The sequence below is a fragment of the Saccopteryx leptura genome, chromosome 2, assembly GCF_036850995.1.
Source record: "Saccopteryx leptura isolate mSacLep1 chromosome 2, mSacLep1_pri_phased_curated, whole genome shotgun sequence".
NCBI classification, from domain to species: Eukaryota; Metazoa; Chordata; class Mammalia; order Chiroptera; family Emballonuridae; genus Saccopteryx; species Saccopteryx leptura.
This window is the reverse complement of record NC_089504.1, coordinates 221,748,790-221,772,590: the sequence shown is the minus strand read 5'-3', so window position 1 is coordinate 221,772,590 and position 23,801 is coordinate 221,748,790. Positions and strand designations below refer to the sequence as shown.

Below are 23,801 nucleotides of genomic sequence, written 5' to 3'. Positions count from 1 at the left end.
TAAACAGTTTGTTTACTTCCATTTGTATGTAATTTTAGGCTTCTTTTCCCCATCTTTGCTGATTTAATTTTTGATTATTAAAACATTTACATGTTTCTAAAAGTCAAAACTAAGAGAAAAGTCATTTTCTCTTAGACATTCAGTTTATTCCCAGCTACCCACCATATGTGATCAATTTATTAATTTCTCATTTATTCTTCCTGATGTTTTGATATTCTGAGTTTTTTGTTTTTTAATTTATTTATTCATTTTTTAGAGAAGAGAGAGAGAGAAATAGAAAAGGAGTAGAGGAGCAGGAAGCATCAACTCCCATATGTGCTTTAACTGGGCAAGCCCAGGGTTTTGAACCGGTGACCTCAGCGTTCCAAGTCGACGCTTGATCCACTGCGCCACCACAGGCCAGAGATTTTTGTTTTTGGTTTTTTTTTTTTTTAATTAAACAAACACTTGAATATTTAACTATTTCCCCTTATTTTATATTTTGAAATATAGCATAATATATGTACTCTGTATTTATCTTTTTCAGTTAACAATATATTTTATATATCACATATCAATTCATAAATATCTTCCTTACTCTTTTTTACAACTGCATAATACTCCAACGTGTAGATATACTAGTATGTTTCTTTCTTTTTTAAAATTTTTATTTATTGATTTTAGAGAGAAAGAGTGAGAGAGGAAGAGAGAGAAACGTCAATTTGTTGTTCCATTTATTTACGCATTCATTAACCAATGAATTCTGGAATGTGCCCTGACCAGGGATGGAAACGCAACCTAGGTGTATGGGAGGACGCTCTCTAACCAACTGCACTACCTGGCCATGGCCAATGGTTTTTTCAATCAAGTGCCTGTGAATTGGCACCGAGGTTGTTTCCAAAATGTTGTCATTACAAACAATGCTGCAATAAAGTAACCTAGTACATATATATAGACTTTCATATTGGTGTAGGTGTTCCCTGAGGGTTAGGACTGTAAATTGCTTGGTGAAAGGGTAAAAACACATGCTAGGTTTTGTGAGATATTGCCAAGTCCCCTCTTCCCACCAGCAATGTATTAGACAGAGTGCCTGTTTCCCCACAGGCTGTCCCATTGCTTCTCAGACGTACATGCATTTCTCTAACATGAAAGGAAACAAACATTTGTTTAAGGACCAGTTTTGTGTCATTTTTTGCACTGTCCATTCATGTCTTTTGCCTTTTTTTAAATTGCATTTTTGGTCTTTGGTTCCCTCAATTTGCCAGTCCTTTGCAATAGGATTTTGTTTACTTGGCTACAGGGTTTTTGTTTTTAATCGTTTTCAAACGTAGCAATCTTTCTTTTTTCCTTGCATCTGGATTTTGGGTTATTAAAATGCCTTTGCCCGCACCCAGGGTATAGATCTCAGCAGTGTTTTCTGACTGCTAGTAGGGCCATCTACCCAGGAACAGCTGATCTCGGACCTTGCCAGGAGCCTGGGGCGGGCAGGGCGGTGCTAGAACCCAAGCTCTCAGGTCGCGCCGGGTGCGTGTGCGCATTGACAAGCCGGCCAGCCAGCGGAGGAACAGCGCGGGGGAGTGCGGCGGCACTGCAATGTGCAGAGGTACCCTTCGCGGCCCTTCCAGAAACCCCGCCTCCTTCTCGCCGGCTAGAGTGGGTCTCTTGGCTGCTCCGGTGAAACCCTGCGACCCTAATAAACGACACAGCCCTCTCCCAGGCGACAGCGGAACACGGCGCGGCCCAACCGCCACCTCGATTGACAGCGCCCCGAAAGGCCCCTCCGCCGGGAAATGACTTGGATGTCCCCGTCGCGCACTGCGCCCCCTCGCGGCCGGCTGGCCTCCGTGCAGCCTGGGGCCGCGGAGTCATATGGGTTGGGGCTTGCAAACACCGTTAGACGCTTGACCACATTGTCAGAGGGGAAAGGAAGCCCTTCAGTGCTTCTGTTCACCCAGCCTTCACTACCCCACATGCCTCTTTATACCTTTCTATGAACCCTTTTACATGCAACTCTCCAGCCTCTCACCCCTTTCCTCCAACCTTATGGATACTTATCTCTAGATGCTCAGTAAAGATAGGGCGCTCTGCTTTCCCCCTCTGCTCTTCCTCCCGAAGAGGTTTCTTCCTCCTGATACCAAACATGTGGTGTCTTTTACCCCAACAACAACCAATTCCCTAATATCTACCTCTACTACAGACGCCAGCCACAAATGGGTTGACCAGGCTCCCCACATCTCTGCCCAGCACACTACAAATTCATGGGTTTCTACACCCCACTCCTCAGGTTTAATGATTCCTTACGACACTCACAAAGTTCAAGAAAGCGCTTTACTTACTGTTACCGTTTTGCTTTGAAGGACACAGTTCAGGAACAGCCAAATGGAAGAGGTGCATAGAAAGGGGAGGGAGCACAGCTACCTTGCCCTGTACAGCCTGACAGCCCCAAGCTCTGGCCTCTTTGCTTACAAGGTTTTTTATGGCTGGGGTGGGGGTAGGATCAGCTGAAAGTTCCAACTCTCTAATCACTTGGTTGGTTCCTCTGGCTACCAGCTCCCATACTGTAGCCAAATAGCAGCACAGCAATTATCATCTCCTTAGCTTAAGCTCAGATATGATTGAAGGGAACTCATTATGAATAGCAAAAACCTCTTATCACTTAGAAAATTCCAAGGGTTTTAGAAGCTTTGTGCCAGGAATTAGGGACAAAGGCCAAATATATATGTTTGTAATACCACACTCTTTCAAAACCCATAACCCAGTATAATCGTGGGAAAACTTCAGGCAAATTACAATACAAGTGCAGTCTATTAATACCTGACCTCAAAATTGTCAAGGTCATTCAAAATAAGGAGAATCTGAGAACTGTAGCAACCAAGAGTAGCCTAAGGAGATGGTTAAATATACTGTGGTATGTGGATGGGATCCTGGAACAGAAACAGGACATTAGGGAAAAACAGAAGAAATCTGAATAAAGTATGGACTATAGTTAATAATAATGTACCAATATGGGCTTCTTAGTTGCAGCAGTTATATCATTCTGGTGTAAGAAATTAACAGAAAACTGGGATTATGGAAACTGTCTTGCAAATTATCTGTAAATCTAAAGCTATACTAGAAATAAAGTTTTTAAAATGTATTTTATTTTATTTATTTATTTTTAAGTGAGAGGAGGGGAGATAGACAGATTCTTGCATGTGCTCAGACCAGGATCCACCTGGCAACCCCTGTCTGGGGGCCGATGCTCTCCATGCTATCATCAGTGCCTGGGGCCAACACTCACTCGGATCAACCCACTGAGCCATCCTCAGCGCCCAGGGCCATGCTTGACCCAATCAAGCCACTGGCTGAGGAGGGGAAGAGGGAGAGAAGAGGAAGAGAGGGGGGAAGAGAAGCAGATATATGTTTCTCCTGTTTTCCCTGCCCAGGGATAGAACCCAAGATACATCAGGCAGAAGCTCTATACACTGAGCCACTGGCCAGGGCATCAGAGAGCCCTTTAGATCAGCAGAGTGGCCTTGCCAGACCACATACTCTTGGGCTGTTCTCACAAATTCTATATTTATAGTGTCGCTTGCCAGTCACTTCTCCACAGGTTCTTATCCATAAGCCCCCAGTGCCCCTCACTTCTCTTTGATATCAAAATAACTACTTATAAAAACAAGTTTATCTTTGGCATAAACAAGTGGCTGTGAAATCATATCCAACCTTACACAGAACCCTAGCTTCTGATGGGCCAACCACAGGTCAGAGGTCCCAAGGAACTTCTCCCTGATTTCCATTAATTTGCTAGCGTGGCTCACAGAACTCAGATAACATGACTTAATACAAAAGAATATAGCTCAGCCTGACCAGGTGGTGGCGCAGTGGATAGAGCGTTGGACTGGGATGAGGAAGGACCCAGGTTCGAGACCCCAAGGTCGCCAGCTTGAGCGCGGGCTCATCTGGCTTGAGCAAATAGCTCACCAGCTTGGACCCTAGGTCACTGGCTCGAGAAAGGGGTTATTCGGTCTGCTGAAGGCCCGCGGTCAAGGCACATATGAGAAAGCCAACAATGAACAACTAAGGTGTCGCAACGAAAAACTGATGATTGATGCTTCTCATCTCTCTCTGTTCCTATCTGTCTGTCCCTATCTATCCCTCTATCTGACTCTCTCTCTGTCCCTGTAAAAAAAAAAAAAAATATATATATATATATATATATATATAGAGAGAGAGAGAGAGAAAGAGAGAGAGAGAGAGAGAGAGAGAGCGCGCTCAGGAGCAGTCAGATGGAAGAGATGCATAGGACAAGGTGTGAGAAAAGGGTGCAGAACCACCATACCCTCTCTGAGTGTGCCACTCTCCCCCAAACCTCCGTGTGGTCAGCAGCGTGAAAGCTCTCTGAACTCCATCCATGTAAGTTTTATGGAGGCTTCATTATATAGCCATGATTGGTTAAGTCATTGGCCATTGGCAGTTGAGTCAACCTCCAGCCCCTCTCCTCTCCCCAGAGAGGCCATTCATGTGACTGACCACCATGTCCCTGGCAACCAGCCCCCAACCTTCGTTGCTTTCCAAAATACCTCATTGACATAAACTCAGGTGTGATTGAAAGAGGTTTGTTCCAGATATTAAGATACCTTTATTGCTCATCACTGAGGAAATTCCAAGTTTCAAAAGCTGTGTCAGAAACAGGGACAAAGACCAAATGTATACTGCTCACAAAAATTACGGGATATTTCAAAATGAATATGAAGTTATAAAATATCCCCTAATTTTTGTGAGCAGTATATATTTCAACACAATATCACAGTGTATGACAGTGTTTGTGAAAAAGAGCAAAAGAACAAACAAAGCAGAGATGCCAAATCTGTGAGATCAGAGGAACAGGACTGAAGTCCAGGCAGCGGCAGGGCCAGAACAGGCCACAGGAATATCAGAAAGGACTGGGACCAGGGATCAGACGATCCACCCAGGCTGCACTCATGCCAGCAGAAAAATAAGCATCCAGATATCTCAAGGACTTGTATGATGATCTCAGGTCATGTCCTTGGGGACAGAACCCCATCCATCTTCATGCACCTATAGGCATACCACACCAGTCCTTGGGGGGGACACTCTCCCCAACCACATGCCTGCTGGTGACAGTAAAGACCTGGTGCCTGTTCTAGGTGTGCGTCTTGTCCCACCTAATTGAGCTGACCGGTGGAGACCACTCAAAAGGTTGCAAACCCTTAGTTAAAAGTTACACTCAGTCTCTGGATGTATCCTCAGTCTTCATCAGAGAGACTGGGCAGAAATTGGGCAAGTTTATTCATTTTTACATCAAAGTTTAAGGAAAAACTTATTGTACATTTCTGGGAGCCATAAAAGCTGAGGATTGTCCTGCTTTTCTCCTTATATTCTCCATTCCTTTTCTTGTTCCATTAAAATATATATAAAACAAAAAGTGTATATATATTTACACCAAAAAGTGTATATATATCTCCCTCACAACACCATGAAAACCCTGAGAGGCTGATGAAACAGGAAGGGTCTGAATTTCAACCTATCAGAATAGAAGCAGAAGGTCATCGTGACCCTAAGCCTGGACATTTCATTTGACAATGATCTAAGTGCTACCATTTCCTCCATCTTTAACACTTTGAATACAAATTTCATGTTCAAAAGTTTTCTTTTTTCCAAAAGCAAACTCAAGCTTTAAGATAATTATTCAAAACCAAATATATTTAAGCTAGCAGTTTGACTTCTGAGTATATACCCAAAAGAACTGAAAGCAGGAACTCACATGAGCACTGCCTATAGCAGCATGATTCACAGTATCCAAAAGATGGAAACAACTCTAGCATCCCTCATCAGATGAATAGATAAACAAAATGTGGTACATACATACAATGGAATAATATTCAGCCTTGAAAAGGAAGGAAAGTCTGACACATGCTACAACGTGAATGAACCTTGAGGACGTTATGCTAATGAAATCAGCCATTCACAAGAAGACAAATACTATATAATTCCATTTATATGAGATCTCTAGAATAATCAAAGTCACACAACAAAAGCAAAATAAAGGTGATCGGGGCAGAGGGCAGGAGAAATAGTAGTTATAGTTTTATGGATACAGTTTCAGTGTAGGAAGGTGAAAAAGTTCTGGAGACAGGTGGTGTGACACCTGCACAACAATATGAACGTACCTAATGCCACTGACCTATATATTTCAAAATACTTAAAAAATGGTTAGAATGGAAATTTTATGTTGTTTATATCTTACCACAATTTTTAAAAATAAATTCTTTCAAAACAAGAATACCAAATATATCTTATACCTATGGACTTTTTTTTTGTCTCTAAAAAATCTTTTAGAGCATTGCCCTGAAGTGGAGAGGTTGCCAGTTCAATCCTCAGTCAGGGCACATAAAGGAACAGGCTGATGTTCCTGCATCTCTCTCTATATATATAAAATCAATTTTAAAAGTTCTAAAAAAATTTTATCAAGTAACAATATCAACAGCAATAACAACATCTCATAGCTTCTGAATCAGCTTTCCCAGCTGCAGAGCACTTTGCAGAGTGGATTAACAGGAAGCAGGATTTGCCTAAACAGAGGGAAAGGAAATGGTCTTCCCTGCTAGTCTTCAACACTGTTTATGTAAAAATATTCTGCCCTCTGAGATGTTTTGACTTTCAGTATCCTCCTTCTAGGCAAGCCGGAAACCCTGAGAGTTAACATCTCTACTCTTTGTTCCTAAGCAACGGTTGAAAGTCAGCATAAGAAAAATAATTTTTAATGAAAGAGAGCAGAGCAAGGAATAGTACCTCCATTTTATCTATTTCCCACCTCACCTCCCAGGCAGAAATGCACATGCTTGAAGTTAGGCAGTTTTTCCCAGTTTATAAAACATGGGCCTAATTAAGAGTTCCTTAAGATTTCTTTACCTTTTGCCAAATTACTTCCTCTCATAAAGATCTTCCTTGGACTCCCAAAGGTTTAAGAAGTAATTACCTTGGTAGGTTAGAGTATTGTCCTGATACGATAGGGTTGTGGGTTCAAGCCCCAGTCTAAGCATGTACAAGAATCAACCAATGAATGCATAAATAAATGGAAGAACAAATTGATGCTTCTCTCTTTAAAAAATTAAGTTTTTAAAAATTATAACACAAAAGTTCATTGAATTCCCAATTATCTCAACAGCAGTGTATTTCTTTTACTGTATTTTAATTATTCTAACTGCAGAATGACCTCAGAAAAAAAAACCCACAATACCTTCTGTATGACCAGTGGCCGCCGCCATCATGGCCATTCACATTCAGGTTTCCATTACATTTGGCAGATGGTAAAGAAACAATGGAGCCAAAACCTGGTGGGCCATTCCTTTATTCAAGACTCATACCAGCCAACGAACAAACACACAGGGAAAAGTACTTCCCTTTCACTCAGAGCTCACAAAGCTACTGACACATCCTCCAGTTCCACAACCAGGAGAATCTTCTCCAGTTTTTCCTAGAATCAAAGGCCCCCACCAGCCTCAGTAGAGCTCACAAAAGCCCCTCGCCACTCTGGATCCCCATCTGCCAACATGGCTTCTTATTCTTTGGACAAACTGGCTGCTTTCTCTTTCCCTGCCATCTTGGCTTCCTTCTACTCAGCACACTCTCTTCTCTGCTCTCACTCTCCAAAAATGGCTTCCCTTCCCTCTTTCTTCCTTCTTCTCTGCTCTTTTCAAAACATTTTGGTGAGAAACCCCTCCTCCAGCAAACATTAGCATAACAATGGTCTTTACCAAGCAAGACAGTAATTAGCAATTTCACAGACCAGCACCATTTTTAACAATAAAAGTGAGCAAACTCAAAAAACAAATTTTATAAACTCATTTGCCCAACACCTTCATTTTAATTTATTTTTCATTAAATTCATTTTTCTCAAAAGCATGCATAGTGAATGGTTTTAATGTTGGTTTGTGGAGCTAGACCAGTGGTCCCCAACCCCCGGGCCGCAGACCGGTACAAGTCTGCAGAGAAAAAATAAATAACTTACATTATTTCCATTTTATTTATATTTAAGTCTGAACAATGTTTTATTTTTAAAAAATGACCAGATTCCCTCTGTTACATCCGTCTAAGACTCACTCTTGATGCTTGTCTCGTAAGTTCGACAATTATATTTAAAAATACCACAGTTTTTACGCCGGTCGCATAGTTTTATTTTGTGCATTTATCCGTCCCACCCTACAGGCCAGTCCGTAAAAATATTTTCTGACATTAAACCGGTCCAAGGCCTAAAAAGGTTGGGGACCACTGAGCTAGACTACAGCTCCTTAAGGGTAGAGTGTCTACATCTATTATTTGGAACTTTTATGTTGAGGAAACTTGTCTTTCCTACCCATTTACTCACTTCTTCTTCTTCCTTCTTCTTCTTCCTCTTCCTCTGCTTCTTCTCCTTCTCTTTCTCCTCTTTCTTTAAGTGAGAGACTGGGAGGCAAAGAGACAGACTCCCACAATCACCTGGACTGGTATCCACCCATCTGGGGCAGCTGCTCCATTGCTCAGCAATTGAGCTATTTTAGTGCCTGAGGCAAGGCCATGGAGCCGGCCTCAACTTGCTTGAACCATTCTAGCCATGGCTGCAGGAGGTGGGAAGAGAGAGAGAGAGAGAGAGAGAGAGAGAAGGGGAAGGAGAGGGGTGGAGAAGCAGGTGGTCGCTAGTCCTATGTACCCTGACAGGGAATGGACCAGGGACTTCCACATGCCCACCAATGCTCTACCACTGAGCCAACCAACCAGGGTCTCATTTCTTCAATATTTATTGATATCAGTATGAGCTCATTGGTATTTATTTTACACTTTGGGTTATAATTCCATATTACTTTATTTCATTGCTCAGATTGTCCTAGCTTTGGCCATTGTGGTCTAACTTGTACTTTGCAGAAGAAAACAAAAGACAGAACTAAGAAAGAATAAAAGGACACAATTCTAAAGGCACCTGATATAAGTTGTCATACCTTCTCAGAAAGATATACTGATTACATTGTCACCAGCTACATGGAAGACATTGATTTTTAGGCATCTATAGCTGGTTGTTTGATCTTCTTTAGAAAATCTTTTCTACCTTGGTAGAGTACATAAATTGCCTGTAATATTCCTGCCTACCCCCACCCCTCCCGTTATATGTAGTGTTTTTAAAATCATTTGTATAAAATTTTATGTAAAAAGTTATTAATTTCCCTCCTCTTTCCTTCAGGTAGCAAATTATTCAAAATACAAAATAACTTGAATAGTGATAACATCAGTAAAAGCTTTTAGACCTTTAACTAGGTTTAATGATTGTTCAAATCTGTTACTCTTCAAGAAGAGAGTGAAAACCTTATAATTTTTAAGTTCTTTGATTTTTTTTTTTTAAGCCTTTATATTACATTAAGGGAGTTCCAGTTGGCGATGGAACGGTCCAAGGGGTGCTGAGGAGCTCGGAGCCAGGGCCGGGAAGCCAGACCCGCAGCCTTCCGCGTTCCTAGGTGATCACCCCTGATCCACTGGCGCTCCTCCCACCTGCCGCTGAGCTCCGGCGCCGCTCGCGAGCCCCGTAGGCCCGGGAAGTCTCCCCGGGTGCCGTCTAAGCCGGGACCGGGGCTAACCCGAGGAAAACCCCACTCCCATAAAAAGCCAAGTTCTTTCCCAAGGCGCCCATGGGTGGGAAAGGTGCTCTATTCATCTCGCCCTCCTCACCGAGGCCCACCACCGGCATCGAGCATCGCCGTCGGGGCGTCTCGGCGCCCGCGATCCACACCGAAGGCAGTGCGGGTCCACGCGGGCCAGAGGCTTCTGTGGTCACCCTCAGAACCCCAAGACTGTGACATGAGATGAGCCTAGATTTGAGAATCACGGAGCTCGTGCAGGAATAAGAACTCTGAGGGCCGCGGGAAACCCCGTAGGGGTGAGAAGAGGCCAGGGACCCTACACTCCCACACCGGGTGGGGGAGGCCCCTTGGTAATCACCCGGCATTCCCAACCCAGGCGGGAGGACCCCCGACACCCGAAGGAAACGCCCATGCCCACGCCCCCCACGTGTCCCCCACCCGGGCTTCCCTTGTCACTTCCCGCCGTCCCATCCCCCAGCTTCCTTGCCCGGGCTCCTGGCGACCCCCGCCCCTGGTTTCCTTTGTCCCTTCCCTCCAGGCATCCCGAGTCCCCTCCTGGTAATCTACTACCCCGACCCCAGTCTTTCCAGGAGTTTTTCTTGTCCCCTCCCCTTTTCTGACATCCCTTGTCCCCTCCCCTCTCCGCCCCCGTTTTTAAACCTGGCGCCAAGGCGCGGGTAGGTGAGCGCCCGTATTGAGCGGTTCCAGGCGCCGCGGAGTCGCTGCCGCCGCTAGAGGGGCGCGGGTCCGCGGGCACCATGAGACCCGAGGCGGCGGCCGGAACCCGGGAGGCGCGGGGTCACGTCTGTCACTGCCCCGCGGACGGTCCCCAGAGGCCACCGCTGCCGCGCGGGCCCGAGAGGTGAGGGTGTCCCCGCCGCCTGATTGGGCGCGTGAATGGTGCGCGGCGCGTGGTTCCTGGAGCCAGATGCTCCGGCGCGAGTCCCCGAATCCCGCCGCGATGCCCAGGTTTCTTAGCGAGAGACTGGGAGGTAGAGTCATCTCGGTTCAAGCCACAGTTCCTCCGAAGTGCAGATGTCCAGGAGGTCTGCGCAAGGAAATGGGCTAACGCTTCCGTTCGTAGATCTGAAATTTACCCGGCTTGGAACGTTGATTTCTCCGGGCCCCTTAACGAGCTTTCCGGGGTGAGTGGGAGGGAATCCCTTCACGTTGACTGTAACAGTCTTGGTGGCAGTCTGTGTTTGGGACTCAGCGATCGCTTTCCTGTGCACCAGTCCCCACACCACCCTTTTTTTAAAACTGATTTTTGGAGAGACAGAGGAAAAGGGAGGGGGAGAGAGAAAGTGAGAGAGAGACAGAAGCATTCATTTGTTATTCCACTTAGTTGTGTGCCCACTGGCTGCTTCTCATATGCTTTTCGTCTGTGCCCTGGCCCGGGATCAAACCCGCAACCTTGGCGTTTGAGGGCGGCACTCTAACCGACTGAGCAACTGGCCAGGGCGCACCAGTCCTTTTCAAAGTAGTCAAGTTTAAGGAAATCAAATTAGCCGGAAGGAGTGGAAGGGCCTGAGCGGCCAAGCAGCCAGAGAGGAGAAACCGATTCTTCCTCTGTGCATGGTAGAACTCTGTAGAATTCACTGTGGAGTCGAGCTCTTTCAATAATCAGGTGGTGCGGTTGAAATTAATGAGCAACACAGTAGCCACTGCTGGAGGGAATCTGAATTGAAGAGTTCAGCCAGGCTGGGAGAGAAATTCCTCAACTACTGAGTCCCTTGACAGTTGTATCAGATTTGGGACTTCTCAAAGCTCAGTGATGGCAGAGACCTGAGAATGTGGCAGGAATTAAAAACACAGTGGCATTGTGTATCCACAGGCTGAGAACTTGAGGGACATTCTGGGGTGTCCAGTGACTCCTTTTTCAGGCACACAGTAGAAATGATAAGAATGATAACTCTTGGCCCTGGCAGAGTAGCTCAGTTGGTTAGAGCATCCTCCTGACATGCTGAAGTTGAGGGTTTAATCCCCCCATCTGAGCACATAACAGATTAAACCAATGACAAACATTAATAAGTGGAACAAGTTTGATGTTTGTCTCTTTCTCTGTTTCAGTTTCCCTTCCTCTCTCTCTACAAATCAATAAATTTATTTTTTTTTTAAAAAAGAATAACTCATGACATAATTTTAAAAGACAGCAGAAGATGCTGGGGTTCATTCCTGGTCCCTCCCATTCCAGCCCCACACCATGGAGACCTTGGATTCTGACATCCCGAGATGCTGAGCAGATCAGACCTGGAAGCCAGGTAAGGTGAAACATGGGTGTTGCAGGAATCCACCAGTTCAGCTAGAAAACGACACCATCTTGGAAATAAAGGGACCATGAAAGGCCTTGGCCTGTGCCTCCCTTGATTATCTAATGCAGACATGGTCTGGATAGGAGCCTGGTAAGAAATGTCTATTAGACCTGAGTCACAATAGATCAGGCTCCTGCTTGCTTCTTCTTTTTTGAAAAGCAAAGCCGCTCCAGCATAGTTGTTTCATGGGCATTGTAAGAGATTTCTTCCATGTTGGTGTGTCTCCACAACCCCCAAACCAGCAGGTAGAGGAAGACAGGAAAAGGCTGCCTCTATCCCTCCCTTAGAAAAAAGCTGAGTGTGCCATTAGCCCATTAGCACTGGGTGGGTGCCGCAGTACAAATAAGGGTAGAGACCAGTCTGGGTGCCCAGAAGGTATGGTTAAAAGCCCGCACCCGCTGTCTGGCCCTTTCTGAAGCACTTTCAACCCTGTCTGCAAGCACTTGTAGGGTAGGTCATATTGTCTGAGCAAACACACTTCAGTGGAGGGCTTTGTGTGCAAAGATTAATGGCCACTACCAGTCTTTTGTTTCCCGCAGCAGTAACTAAATTGCTTTCTACTTATTGAAGTAATGACTTGCTTTCTTGGAATTTACCTTTCCTTGTTATATTTTAAAATATAATATAAATGGATGGCTTCTTTTAATGTTAAAGTTAATTAGGCTAGGAAGGACCATATATTTAATTTATGTGGCACATGGCTTAGTGTGCAGTTATTTGAATATGATAAGAAACTCAGGTACAAGAAAGCAGACAATTTTATTAAATTAGTGAATAATGGAAGTTTGAATTCAGTTACTATTATTTAAAGAAAGAAGCAAGTAAATATCAAATTAACAAGGCATATGATTTTGTAGCCCAGATTATTATTAAATACATGCCGTGTCTAAATAATGAAAAATAATTCCTTCCTTTGTATTCCATCTTAAGTTCTTAAACATAAGACTTACAAGGTGCTTGAGAAAGAGAGAATATAGAAGTTTACAATGATCTGATTTTCTTTAAAATAAAGTATATATGCAGCCTATCATTTGCAGGAATAGAAATACTGTAGCGTACTTCCTAACAAGGCAAGCACGTGGGTTTTTTATCCCTGTTGTGATGAGAAAGCCATTCCTGTGGGGAAAATGTTAAGCTGTAGCAACTTCTTAATTGATCGTCAACACGGCGTACTGGATGAAGCAGTTGTGTCCATAGATTTTTTTAGGGGTGTAGGCTGGGCTGTAGCGCTGGCTGCCTGCTTCCCCGGGGTCAGCTCTTCGAAGAGCTTAGTTGGCGGGGTGGAGAGACTCGCGGTTCCGGGAGCACCCGCCAGGTGAGTGCAGCCCCGCGCGGGAAGGGAATGCTTCTTGCTCAACAGCGCCCTCTGCCGACAAAGGAGGAGAACTCGGCTCCAGAGCTCCGTTGTGCACTGAGAAATTCGAGAGAAGGCTTAGGCTCCGCCCTAATTGGAGTCACCATCTATTTGGAACCCCTAAATCCCTTGGGAGCTGTAAACGTACCCTTCCTGGAAAAAAAAAAGAACGACAGCCTAAACTTTTGTTGACCTCTGTTCCGTTGCTCTCCTGGCTACTTGCCGGCCCTGCAAAGGAGATAATTTCCTAGAAAGGGATATCAGGGACTGTGCTCTCCTGGTCTCACCCTCTCTTCTTCTAAGCTGCCCACCCTTTAGCTTAATGAGTCAGAGGAATTTACATCTCTCCCCATTAGACTTAAAACACCTGAACTGAGAGACTATGTAGACTCACCTGTCCATCTTTTGATCCCTCACAGTGCCCTGGATATCACAGATGACAGTAAGAGGGAGATGGGCTTATTAAGTACTGCTAAGATGTTTAAACTGACTCTGAAATTGCAACTGATACTAACAAGTGCAGGCTACTTAGATTTTGTTTATTTAAATCTCAGGATGCAACTTCCAGGGCTCCTTGACTATGTGTGTGCTTGTATGTGTCTGTCTTTACAGCTTGGGCCTGGGGGTGACCAACAAACTTCTGGATCAAAGGGGGCCTTTGGGTTTCAGCATCCTGTAAGGTAACATGACTTCACCGTAAGAAATACATTATTTTCTTTTAATACAAGTACTAATACATGTTAATGCCTTCTACTTCATGTGTGCTCAACAAAGTAAAAAATAATTTGGTATTCTCCAATATTACTTAGTTACTATTATTCAAGGCCATTTTGTGGAATTTCTGGAATCCATTTATTTATTCATTCAGTCAGTAGTTCAGCTGCAAGTTGGAAATGGCCCCTCTGTCCTTCATACCTTTTGTTTATTACTTCTTATAACATCTTATGTCTTGAGTTGAATTTAATTGAATACAAATTATATATGCATATCTATTTATTTACTTAGCTACTTAGGTACATTTCTGTTTCTCTCCTGGGATATGTTAGTATATTGCCTAGCACATAGTAGACCTTCAAAGTCTATTTGTTGACTGAGTGAGAGATGGACACTCTCCACAGCTGTTCCTCTGCTCTGTCTCAGGGGTGCCTTCATGGGCCTGGCAGGGTCAAGACCCTCACCACTGTATCCCTCTTCCTTCCAGCCCTTTAAGCAGGTGGCTCGTGTTCAAGGTTTTTCATCTGTTCCTCTGTCTCCATGTCTGTGTCTCTCATTTCCTTCACCAGAATAAATGTAGTCTGTGCTTCTACCTCTCCCTAGAGTATTTTTACCCTGCTTATCCTGGGAGATGGGAAGCTTTGATCAAACCCGTGGATACTAATTGTTAAAGGTGAAATTTAGAGGCCCTCAGACTGGTCAGAGTGTGACTTTTGCACCACAGAAGCTGTCCTAGCATCCTGTCAGTGGTCTTTAATCCTCATGGGATCCCTGGGAAAGCTTTAAAAATACAGACACTGGGTGGCAGCCCCTGGGGCTCTTACACACTTATTCTGCTGAAGGGCCTAGGTTCCTATATTTTATAGGCTCTGCAGGGGATCCTGTCATGCATGCGGGTGAAAATATCACCCTCTCTGTCCTGTGTGCATCCTTCCTCCTGTAGCACCTCCCTGGGCCTGCCTCCCACAGACCCTCTGTTACTGCTCCCCAATTTTGATTTGGTAAAATGTGGCAGCTGGTGAGACATGCCTTGAAAACCGAAGAAACTGTTTTATTACAGAAAATTTTAAGCATACACAAAAGTGGAGAGAATAGTATTGTGAACGCCCATGTGCCCAACGCCAGCCTCAATAATCATCAACATTCTTCGGATCTGATCGTATTTGTCACCCTCTCCCAACTCTTTTTTTTTTAAATAGTTGTTAGAATGTTTTTTTTTGTTATTAAAATATTTTAAAGTGAATTCCAGACAGACTACAAATTCAAATTCACCTGTAAATACAGTGGCCTCCTCTTACCTATAGTTTCACTTTTCAGATTTCAGTTTATGCAGAAATACACAACTTACAAGTTTTAAATTGCACGTCCTTCTGAGTATCATGATGAGATCTCGTGCCTTCCTGCTTCATCCTGCCCAGGACATGAGTCATCATCCCTTTGTCCAGCGGCTCCACACTGGACGCTGCCCGACAATGAATCATTATGTAGCCTTCTGGTTATCAGATGGACTGTCAGTGCTTGAATTCAAGCATTCCTTCCTTTATTTAATAATGGCCCCAAAGCCATTTGCATAATTTTTATTAGTTTTATTACAGTATATTGTTATAATTATTTTATTTTATTATTAGTTATTAATCTCTTACTTTGCTTAATTTATAAATTAAATTTTGTCATTAAGTATGTATATATGGTAAAAAAAAAATAGTATGTGTAGAGTTTGGTACTATCCGTGGTTTCAGGCATCCACTGGGGGTCTTAAAACGTATCCACCAAGGATAAAGGCAGACTACTGGACTCCATCATAACACCCAAGTTTTAACACGGCCAAACTCTATACTATGCTTATGTCACTGTCATATGTATATATTCTTTTTTCTGTGTGTTGCAGAGTTTCTCAACTACTGACAGTTTGTTCAGACTGGACCATTCTTTGTTTTTGGAGGTTAGAGACTGTTCTGGGCATTGTAGTATGTTTAGCAGCATCCCTGGCCTCTACCCACTGCATGCCAGTAGCTTGTGCTCAATTGTTGCAACAAAAATAATGTCCCCAGACATTTCCACATGTCCTCTAGTGGTCGGAAATCACTGGTCTATTGGAAGTCTTAGGAAGTTTGAAATCGCCATGCATTATCTATAGCAAGGTGTTTTCTCTCTCCCTTTTCCCCTTCTATCTGAAAAGGGGGAACTTGAAATCACCTTTGCAAATAAGCAATGATCAATTGATAATGCCTCTCAGTTCCTCAGAGAGCCACAGAGGAAACAAAATCGTGAAGGATTCAAGGATAAGGGATTGTTGAGAGAGTGGGGGTATTTTAAATTCTTTCTATATATAACTGGAATCTTAAATTAACAAAACTTGAATTTAGAGATTCCAAATTTATATATGTGTTATTTTCTTTTTTAAATATACAGATATATTTATATTATCAAAAGGTTTCCAAAGTGGGGATTTTCTCTTTTTTCTTTTTTTTAAATTTTATTTAGTGAGAGGAGAGGAAGCAGAGACAGACTCCCACATACTCCCTAACTGGGATCCACCTGGCAAGCCCACTGGAGGGTGATGCTCTGCCCATCTAGTTAAAACCGGATCCATTTTTTAGCGTTGGAGGCAGAGGCCATGGAGCCATCCTCAGCGCCTGGGGCCAACTTGCTCTAATTGAGCCCTGGCTGCAGGAGAAGAGAGAGAAAGAGAGAAGTAAGAGGGAGAGGGGTGGAGAAGCAGATAGGCGCTTCTCCTGTGTGACTTGACTGGGATTCGAACCTGGGACTTCCACATGCCAGCCAATACTCTACCACTGAGCTAACCAGTCAGGGCCTCTTCTTTCTTCTTCTTTTCTTTCTTTCTTTCTTTCTTTCTTTCTTTCTTTCTTTCTTTCTTTCTTTCTTTCTTTCTTTCTTTCTCTTTCTTTCTCTCTCTCTTTTCTTTCTTTCTTTCTTTCCTTATCTTCCTTCCTTCCTTCTTTCCTTCCTTCTTTCCTTCCTTCCTTCCTTTCTTCCTTCTTTCCTCCCTCCCTCCCTCCCTCTCTCCCTCCGTTCCTTCCTTCCCTCCCTTCCTCCTTCCCTTTCTTCCCCCCTCTCTCTCTTTCTTTCTCTCTTTCTCTTTCTTTTTTTTTCTTTTCTTTTTCCTTTTCTTTCATTCATCCATTCTCCTTTATCCTTCCCCTTCCCCTTTCACTTTCTCTCTTTTCCTACTGGACAAATAACTCGGATGGCTATTTTCTATTTTAGAAAAGTGAACTCCCTCCTCTATAGTTTCTCTGTGACAACATCCAGAAAGATTAGCTGCTTCTCTTCTAGACCAGGTTTCAGAGTCAAGTTTCCTCCATACTCAAGGACCACAACAATCCCCAAGGTTGTGGGGCCTCACCTCAGCAGGACCAGGACAAGCCAGGGCCTCCACAGGATCAGAGTGAGCCTCTTGACCTTGGAACTCAATTGTTTCATTTCCTTTTACTTTCATGAAATCACACCCTTTGCCCTAAACCAGTGTGCTCCCTCAGATTCCTGAACAAGTGTGGGGCTTGTTACCAGCTCCCACCCTCTGTCTGCAGTTGTGTTCTGGTGACCTTATACAAAACACTGTCTGCGACCAAGGCAAAATCAGAGAGGAAGGCTGGGATTTAGCTGCTTCTAGGTAAAAAGATTGCCTAGGTGGTCTTTAGGACTGTTTCAATTTGATTAATGCTGTATTTGTTTCTTAAATATTAGACTTTATTTACCCATTTCAAAGCGCCAAGAATATCTGCAGAGTTCCGGGGAGAGGGTGCTGGCCAGTTTCCCGGTGCAAGCCACTATTCACTTCTACAATGATGAGTCTGACTCAGAGGATGGAGAGCATGAGGAAGCCCAGCCCCTTCCCCAGGAGGGGGAGGACCCCGTGGAAAATGGCCCAGGAGGAATGGGCAGGGACCAGCTGACTCACCCAGGACAGCCGTCTGGAGGACATGGTGGTCTCGGTGGGCAGGGTCAGTTCCCACACAGTGACTCTTTAGGGGGTGCCAAGTGCTCCCCATCCAAATAAATGGGGTCTCCCTCCCACATCAGACCTGCCTCACATGCACTCTTGGGGACAGCTGTGCCTGGACACTTTGCATGTCCCCTGGGTGTGCAGAGACTCGGGCTGCCCTGTCTCTGGCCAGCACAGCACTCCTGGTGAGAAGGCACAGCTCTCACTTCCCTTTGTGGTGAGTCTTCTTTGGGGCACGCATGTGTACCATTGAGAAAGGAGTCTAGGACCCAGAGAAGGTTTGTGTCAACACGGGTTCTCATCAGGCAGTTGCCCGACTTTCAAAGTGCAGTCAGCACGGTCACTCTGCCGGTCAAAGGACAGACTCCTCCAGTATAGGGTAATAACCCATCCATGCCTCTTCCTGAACCACAGACTATTTAATTATTTTTGCTTTTGTGAAAAAGATATTGTCCAAACATTCATGTGGTTGCTTAGTGGCATTCGGAAAAATATTGTTTATGAAAAACAAAACAATAATTCCTTTAGATGTACAGAAATAAAAAGATGGGTTTTTAGAAGAAAGTTCTGGATAATAATTTTCATGATTGTCGTCTAAGAACTATGTGTGTGAATATACATATCATATATAGAGAAAAGCTTTGGCTATGAGTTGGGGATGGCTTTGGGCTTGTTACTTGAATAAAATAACGTTGCTTTCAATCAAAGTATTGAATATAAAATTATTTTTACTTTTATATATTGGAATGACCAAATGAGTGTATTCCTCAAGGTATTTTACTTTACTATCTTATATGTGGTTGTCTTCCTATATACAGTACATCATAGAAGTTTCTACTTGAAATAAGTATTTTGAAAGAAAAAATGTTTGATAATCACCTTTTTTGTTTGACATTTTTAATTTGTTCCTATATTAAAGCTTTTAAAAGTATCAGAATTGTGAGAAGCGGGGACTCCCGCATGCAACTGACCGAGATCCACCCGGCTTGCCCACCAGGGCACAATGCTCGGCCCATCTGGGCCTTTGCTCTGTTGCAACCAGAGCCATTCCAGCACCTGAGGCTGAGGCTATGGAGCCATCCTCAGCATCCTGGCCAACTTTGCTCCAATGAAGCCTTGGCTTCGGGAGGGGAAGAGAGAGCTAGAGAGAAAGGAGAGGGGGAAGGGTGGAGAAGAAGATGGATGCTTCTGTGTGCCCTGGCTGGGAACCAAACCTGGGACTTCCACATACTGGACCGACACTTTACCACTGAGCCACCCGGCCAGGGCCTAAAAGCATCACAATTTTTAATATTTAACTCTTTAAATAATATTTATTGTTTTTAAGAATGCAGAAAAAGTATAAAAAAGAAAAAATGGTCTATAACCTCAATGCTCAAATAACTATTAACATTAAAAAACAGGAGGAATACATTTAAATATTTTAACAATCCAAACAGCACAGAAAAATATACATTGCAAAGTAAAAGTCACTCTCTCCTGCTGTTCTCCCCTTTCTTTTCCAAAGGTAGTTAACATCAATTGTTTTTATTGCTCTGCCTAATAAAAATTACTTTCTTTTGGGTCTCCTTTTTCTTTTTAAGAATTTTGTTATTTTTTTGCCTGACCAGGCAGTGGCACAGTGGATAGAGCGTCGGACTGGGATGTGGAGGACCCAGGTTCGAGACCCCAAGGTCACCAGCTTGAGTGCAGGCTCATCTGGTTTGAGCAAGGCTCACCAGTTTGAGCCCACGGTTGCTGGCTCGAGCAAGGCGTCACTCTGTCTGCTGTAGCCCCCTGGTCAAGGCACATATGAGAGATCAATCAATGAACTGAGGAGCCGCAGCGAAGAATTGATGATTCTCATCTCTCTCCCTTCCTGTCTGTCTGTCCCTCTGTCTGACTCTCTGTCTCTGCCACACAAAAAAAATTGTTATTTTTGTTTTCTTTTAATCTTCTAAACAATATATATTGTTTTTTTACTTGTTCAGAGTACTTTTTTAAAACTTAAAAACAATTTTAGACCCTGCCAGGTTGCTCAGTGGATAGTGTCTTTCCAGTGCTCCAAGATTGAGGGTTCAATCCCTGGTCAGTGCAGATACGAGAGGTGACTGATGAATGCACAACTAAGTGGAGCAGCAAGTTGATGCTTTTCTCTCCCCCTTCCCTCCTCAAGTCAATACAAAAATTTTTTTTAACATTTTACCTATGTTTATTTCAAAAAGGACTTAAGATGGCCTCCTATTTGTTGGGTCCTGACAGAACAATTCTATGAGTCTTATTCTCATTCTCCTTTTACATGCTGCTTGGGATGAAGCTTCAGTTGTCACATCTGACTTTGTTTAGTTGTCTTAATAAGTCAGTTTCACTGAGCAAAAAGATCGGGCCCCATCACCAGTTTACCATTAAGAAACCAGATCTAGTCTGCATGCTGACGGGACCAGAATTTCAAGTGCGCTACATGGTGCCCTTTTCTTAAATTACTTAGGATTTGGCCAGTTCAGTGCAGAGTTGGAGCATGGGACACTTTAGAATGGCTAGTGACAGAATCACAGGTACTGTGAGTACCTGTGAGCTCTTTGAACAACTCGTTTTATTTTCTTGTCACATGGGCTTTAAAATCAGGAAATCCCTCCTTAAAAATCTGATTTCTGTGATCTTCACATGGAATCAGTCAGTGGGACCTGAGTAGTGGCCATCTCTTTAAACAACTTTACACTCTTCAGTTCTCTGCTGTCTCCACCAAGCACTGTCGTCACATGCTGGTTCCACTCATTTATAAACAGAAAAGAGAAAAAAAACCTTTGACAGCATTTTCTCAATTTGTTTACTACAATAGCTTGTCTAATAATGATGGCAATAAATGGATTTCACATGAGATTCCATCTTTACACTTTCTCTCTGGAATCTTAAAAATTCTAATTAGCCTGACCTTTGGTGGTGCAGTGGCAGGAGCCCAGACCTGGAGCACTGAGGTCACCAGTTTGAAACCCTGGGCTTGCCCAGTTAAGGCACAAACAAGACACAATAAATGAACAACTAAAGTGAAGCGTCTATGATCTCTCTCTTTCTCTCCTTCCGTCTCTAAAATCAATAAATTTTTAAAAATCTAATTAAAGCAGCCACTCCATCAATGGTTACACATAGCCAGGTTTTTATAAAATACATTATTTGGAATAAGTCATTTATGATTGAAGCTAAGTACTCTGACATATCTTTCTTTCAGTGGTTCGAAATGTAGCTACTAGTTAATTTGATTGTTAAAACAGAATCTTGCAAAGACCACCAGCAGAAGCATGGTAGAGACACTGGTTCTTTCACCAGGCTGGATATAGCAAACCTCCCACAGTGTGCATTTGTTATAATGTTTGTTTCTTCAGTTCCCCCATTTTCACTGAGTCTTTCAACAGATTTGCTAGCAAAAGAATGCATTTCAATTTTGTTGCCATATTATTTCCAGCTATTTTAACAAGTTTTACTTCTGTGAGAAGAAAATTGTTTTCCCAGTGGTATGTTTCTTTTTGAACTTTAGTATTAAACAAGAAATTGCAAAACAACCTCTTTATCATTTTACATTAAGTTTGGTGAAATTTTATGAAATATCCATTAATGATCACTCCCATTTCCCCCTCCCCCTATCCTCTGTCAACAATTAATCCACTTTTTGTCTACCTGCATTTGCCTCTTCTGGATAGTTCATGCAAATGAAATTATACTACATGCGTCTGTGTTCTCTTACACGGCATCATGTCTCCGAGATTCATGTTGTATCATGTATCAGTACTTCATTTCTTTTTATGGCTAAATAATATCCCATTGTGTGGATAGACCACAAGTTATGAAAATAGCACCCGAATCGCAAAGGACATAGCCAGTCCCCCAGGACATCCCCTGTGCTCCCTTCCAGCCGCCACCTTCCGGCACCATAGATTCCATCTCTGGGTGTGAGCCTGACACCAACCTCAGGGCACATGCGCTTTTGTGTCTGTACTGATCTTTACAAGCAGATTTCATTTTATAGTTTCAGATATTTCAAAAGGATGCTCAATGTCACTGGTCCTTATAAACATGCAAGTTAAAACCACAGTGAGATACCGTCATGCACCTGCTGGAACGGTTATAATTTTGAAAGACAGATAACAAGGATTGGTAGGGATGTGGAGAAACTAGAACATCAGGGGTGTGAATGTAAAATGGTTGATAGTTTGGAAAAGGGTTTGTCAGTCTCATTTAAAAAATTAAACATAGCCCTGGCTGGATAGCTCAGTTGGTAGAGCATCGTCCTGAGGGCAGGGATGGCCAGTTTGATCCCTGCTCAGGGCACACAGAGGCAATATTCCTCTCTCTCTCCCTCCTTCTCTCTTTTCCTCTCTCTAAAATAAACTAAAAAACATTTAAAAATTTAAACATAAATTTACCATACAGCCCAGCAATTCCACTCCTAGGAATCTACCCAAGAAATGAAAACATTTGTTCACAAAAGGACACATACACACAAATGTTCATAGCAGCTTGATTGGTAATAACCCCACAGTGGAAACAGTCCAAATGGACATCAACTGGTGAATGGATAAATAAAATGTGATATATCCGTGCAATGGGATATTATTATTCAGCAATAAAATGGGATGAAGTAAAGTATTATTACATGCTAAAACAGCAATGGAGGCCCTGGCCGGTTGGCTCAGCGGTAGAGTGTCGGCCTGGTGTGCGGGGGACCCGGGTTCAATTCCCGGCCAGGGCACATAGGAGAAGCGCCCATTTGCTTCTCCACCCCCCACCCCTCCTCCCTCTCTGTCTCTCTCTTCCCCTCCCGCAGCCAAGGCTCCATTGGAGCAAAGATGGCCCCGGCGCTGGGGATGGCTCCTTGGCCTCTGCCCCAGGCACTAGAGTGGCTCTGGTCGCAACAGAGCGACACCCCGGAGGGGCAGAGCATCGCCCCCTGGTGGGCAGAGCGTCGCCCCTGGTGGGCGTGCCGGGTGGATCCCGGTCGGGCGCATGCGGGAGTCTGTCTGACTGTCTCTCCCCGTTTCCAGCTTCAGAAAAATACAAAAAAAAAAAAAAAATAATAATAATAATAATAATAATAAAATAAAACACCATTGGACTTTGAAATCACGCTAAATGAAAGAAGCCAGAAGCAACAGACTACTTGTATGATTCCACTTGTATGAATCGTCAAGAAAAGGCAAGTTGATGCAACAGAAAACAACAGTGCCTGCTTGGTGGGAGGAGTGGGAGCAGGAATTGACTGCAAATGGGCACAAAGAAACTTTTTTCGGTTATGGACATGTTTTAAAACTGGACTGTTTGTGCAACATGGTGACTGTTGCACAATTTGATAAGTTTACTAAATCACTGACTCATACAGGGCCAATGGGTGGATACATAGTAGATGAATTACACCACAATAAAAGCTATTCAAGAAGTTTAAACTCTTCCATTAAAACAATAGTTGTATATTTTTCTTTAGACACTGAGTCACCACAAGAATAATTCAGTCTTTTTTGTGGCATGACAAAAATTTAAGTTTTAAAAGTAATCAAAGGAAAAAATACTGAAGAAATCCTTTGGTTTCTTCCCTGACACTCTTAGTTTTTGACTCTTCTGGGTCTATCACAGTTCTGTCCTCTGCACACTTGCAGTGACCTCTGAGCCATCCATCACATATGGAGGTCCCTGGCGTACTTAACATCTAGGATGATGACTACAGTTCCAAAGTAAGACATGGAAGGAAAACCAATTGCTTTGATCCAGGTCATCATTAGGCTTGATTTTTTTTTAATTATTTTTATTTATTCATTTCAGAGAAGAGAGAGAGATAGAGAGAAAGAGAGAAGGGTGGGAGGCAAATCAGGAAGCATCAACTCCCATATGTGCCTTGA

The 23,801-nt window shown here is 43.4% G+C and overlaps 1 protein-coding gene across 1 annotated transcript; it reads left to right on the top strand.

Annotated features, from left to right (window-relative positions):
* The first annotated feature begins 10,348 nt into the window (after positions 1-10,348).
* Positions 10,349-18,128, top strand: RIPPLY3 (ripply transcriptional repressor 3). The gene is made up of 4 exons (XM_066365926.1): positions 10,349-10,452; positions 11,785-11,851; positions 13,869-13,936; positions 17,679-18,128. The coding sequence occupies exons 1-4, from the start codon at positions 10,349-10,351 to the stop codon at positions 17,989-17,991; spliced, it is 552 nt and encodes a 183-aa protein (XP_066222023.1). The 3' UTR covers positions 17,992-18,128.
* Positions 18,129-23,801: the final 5,673 nt, after the last annotated feature.

Excerpts from the sequence above, each read along its gene's own strand:
- RIPPLY3 (XM_066365926.1), top strand. The coding sequence starts at position 10,349 with ATGAGACCCGAGGCGGCGGCCGGAACCCGGGAGGCGCGGGGTCACGTC. Across the intron at positions 10,453-11,784 it reads CTGCCGCGCGGGCCCGAGAG|CCCCACACCATGGAGACCTT; the intron begins GTGAGGGTGTCC and ends CTCCCATTCCAG. Across the intron at positions 11,852-13,868 it reads AGATCAGACCTGGAAGCCAG|CTTGGGCCTGGGGGTGACCA; the intron begins GTAAGGTGAAAC and ends CTGTCTTTACAG.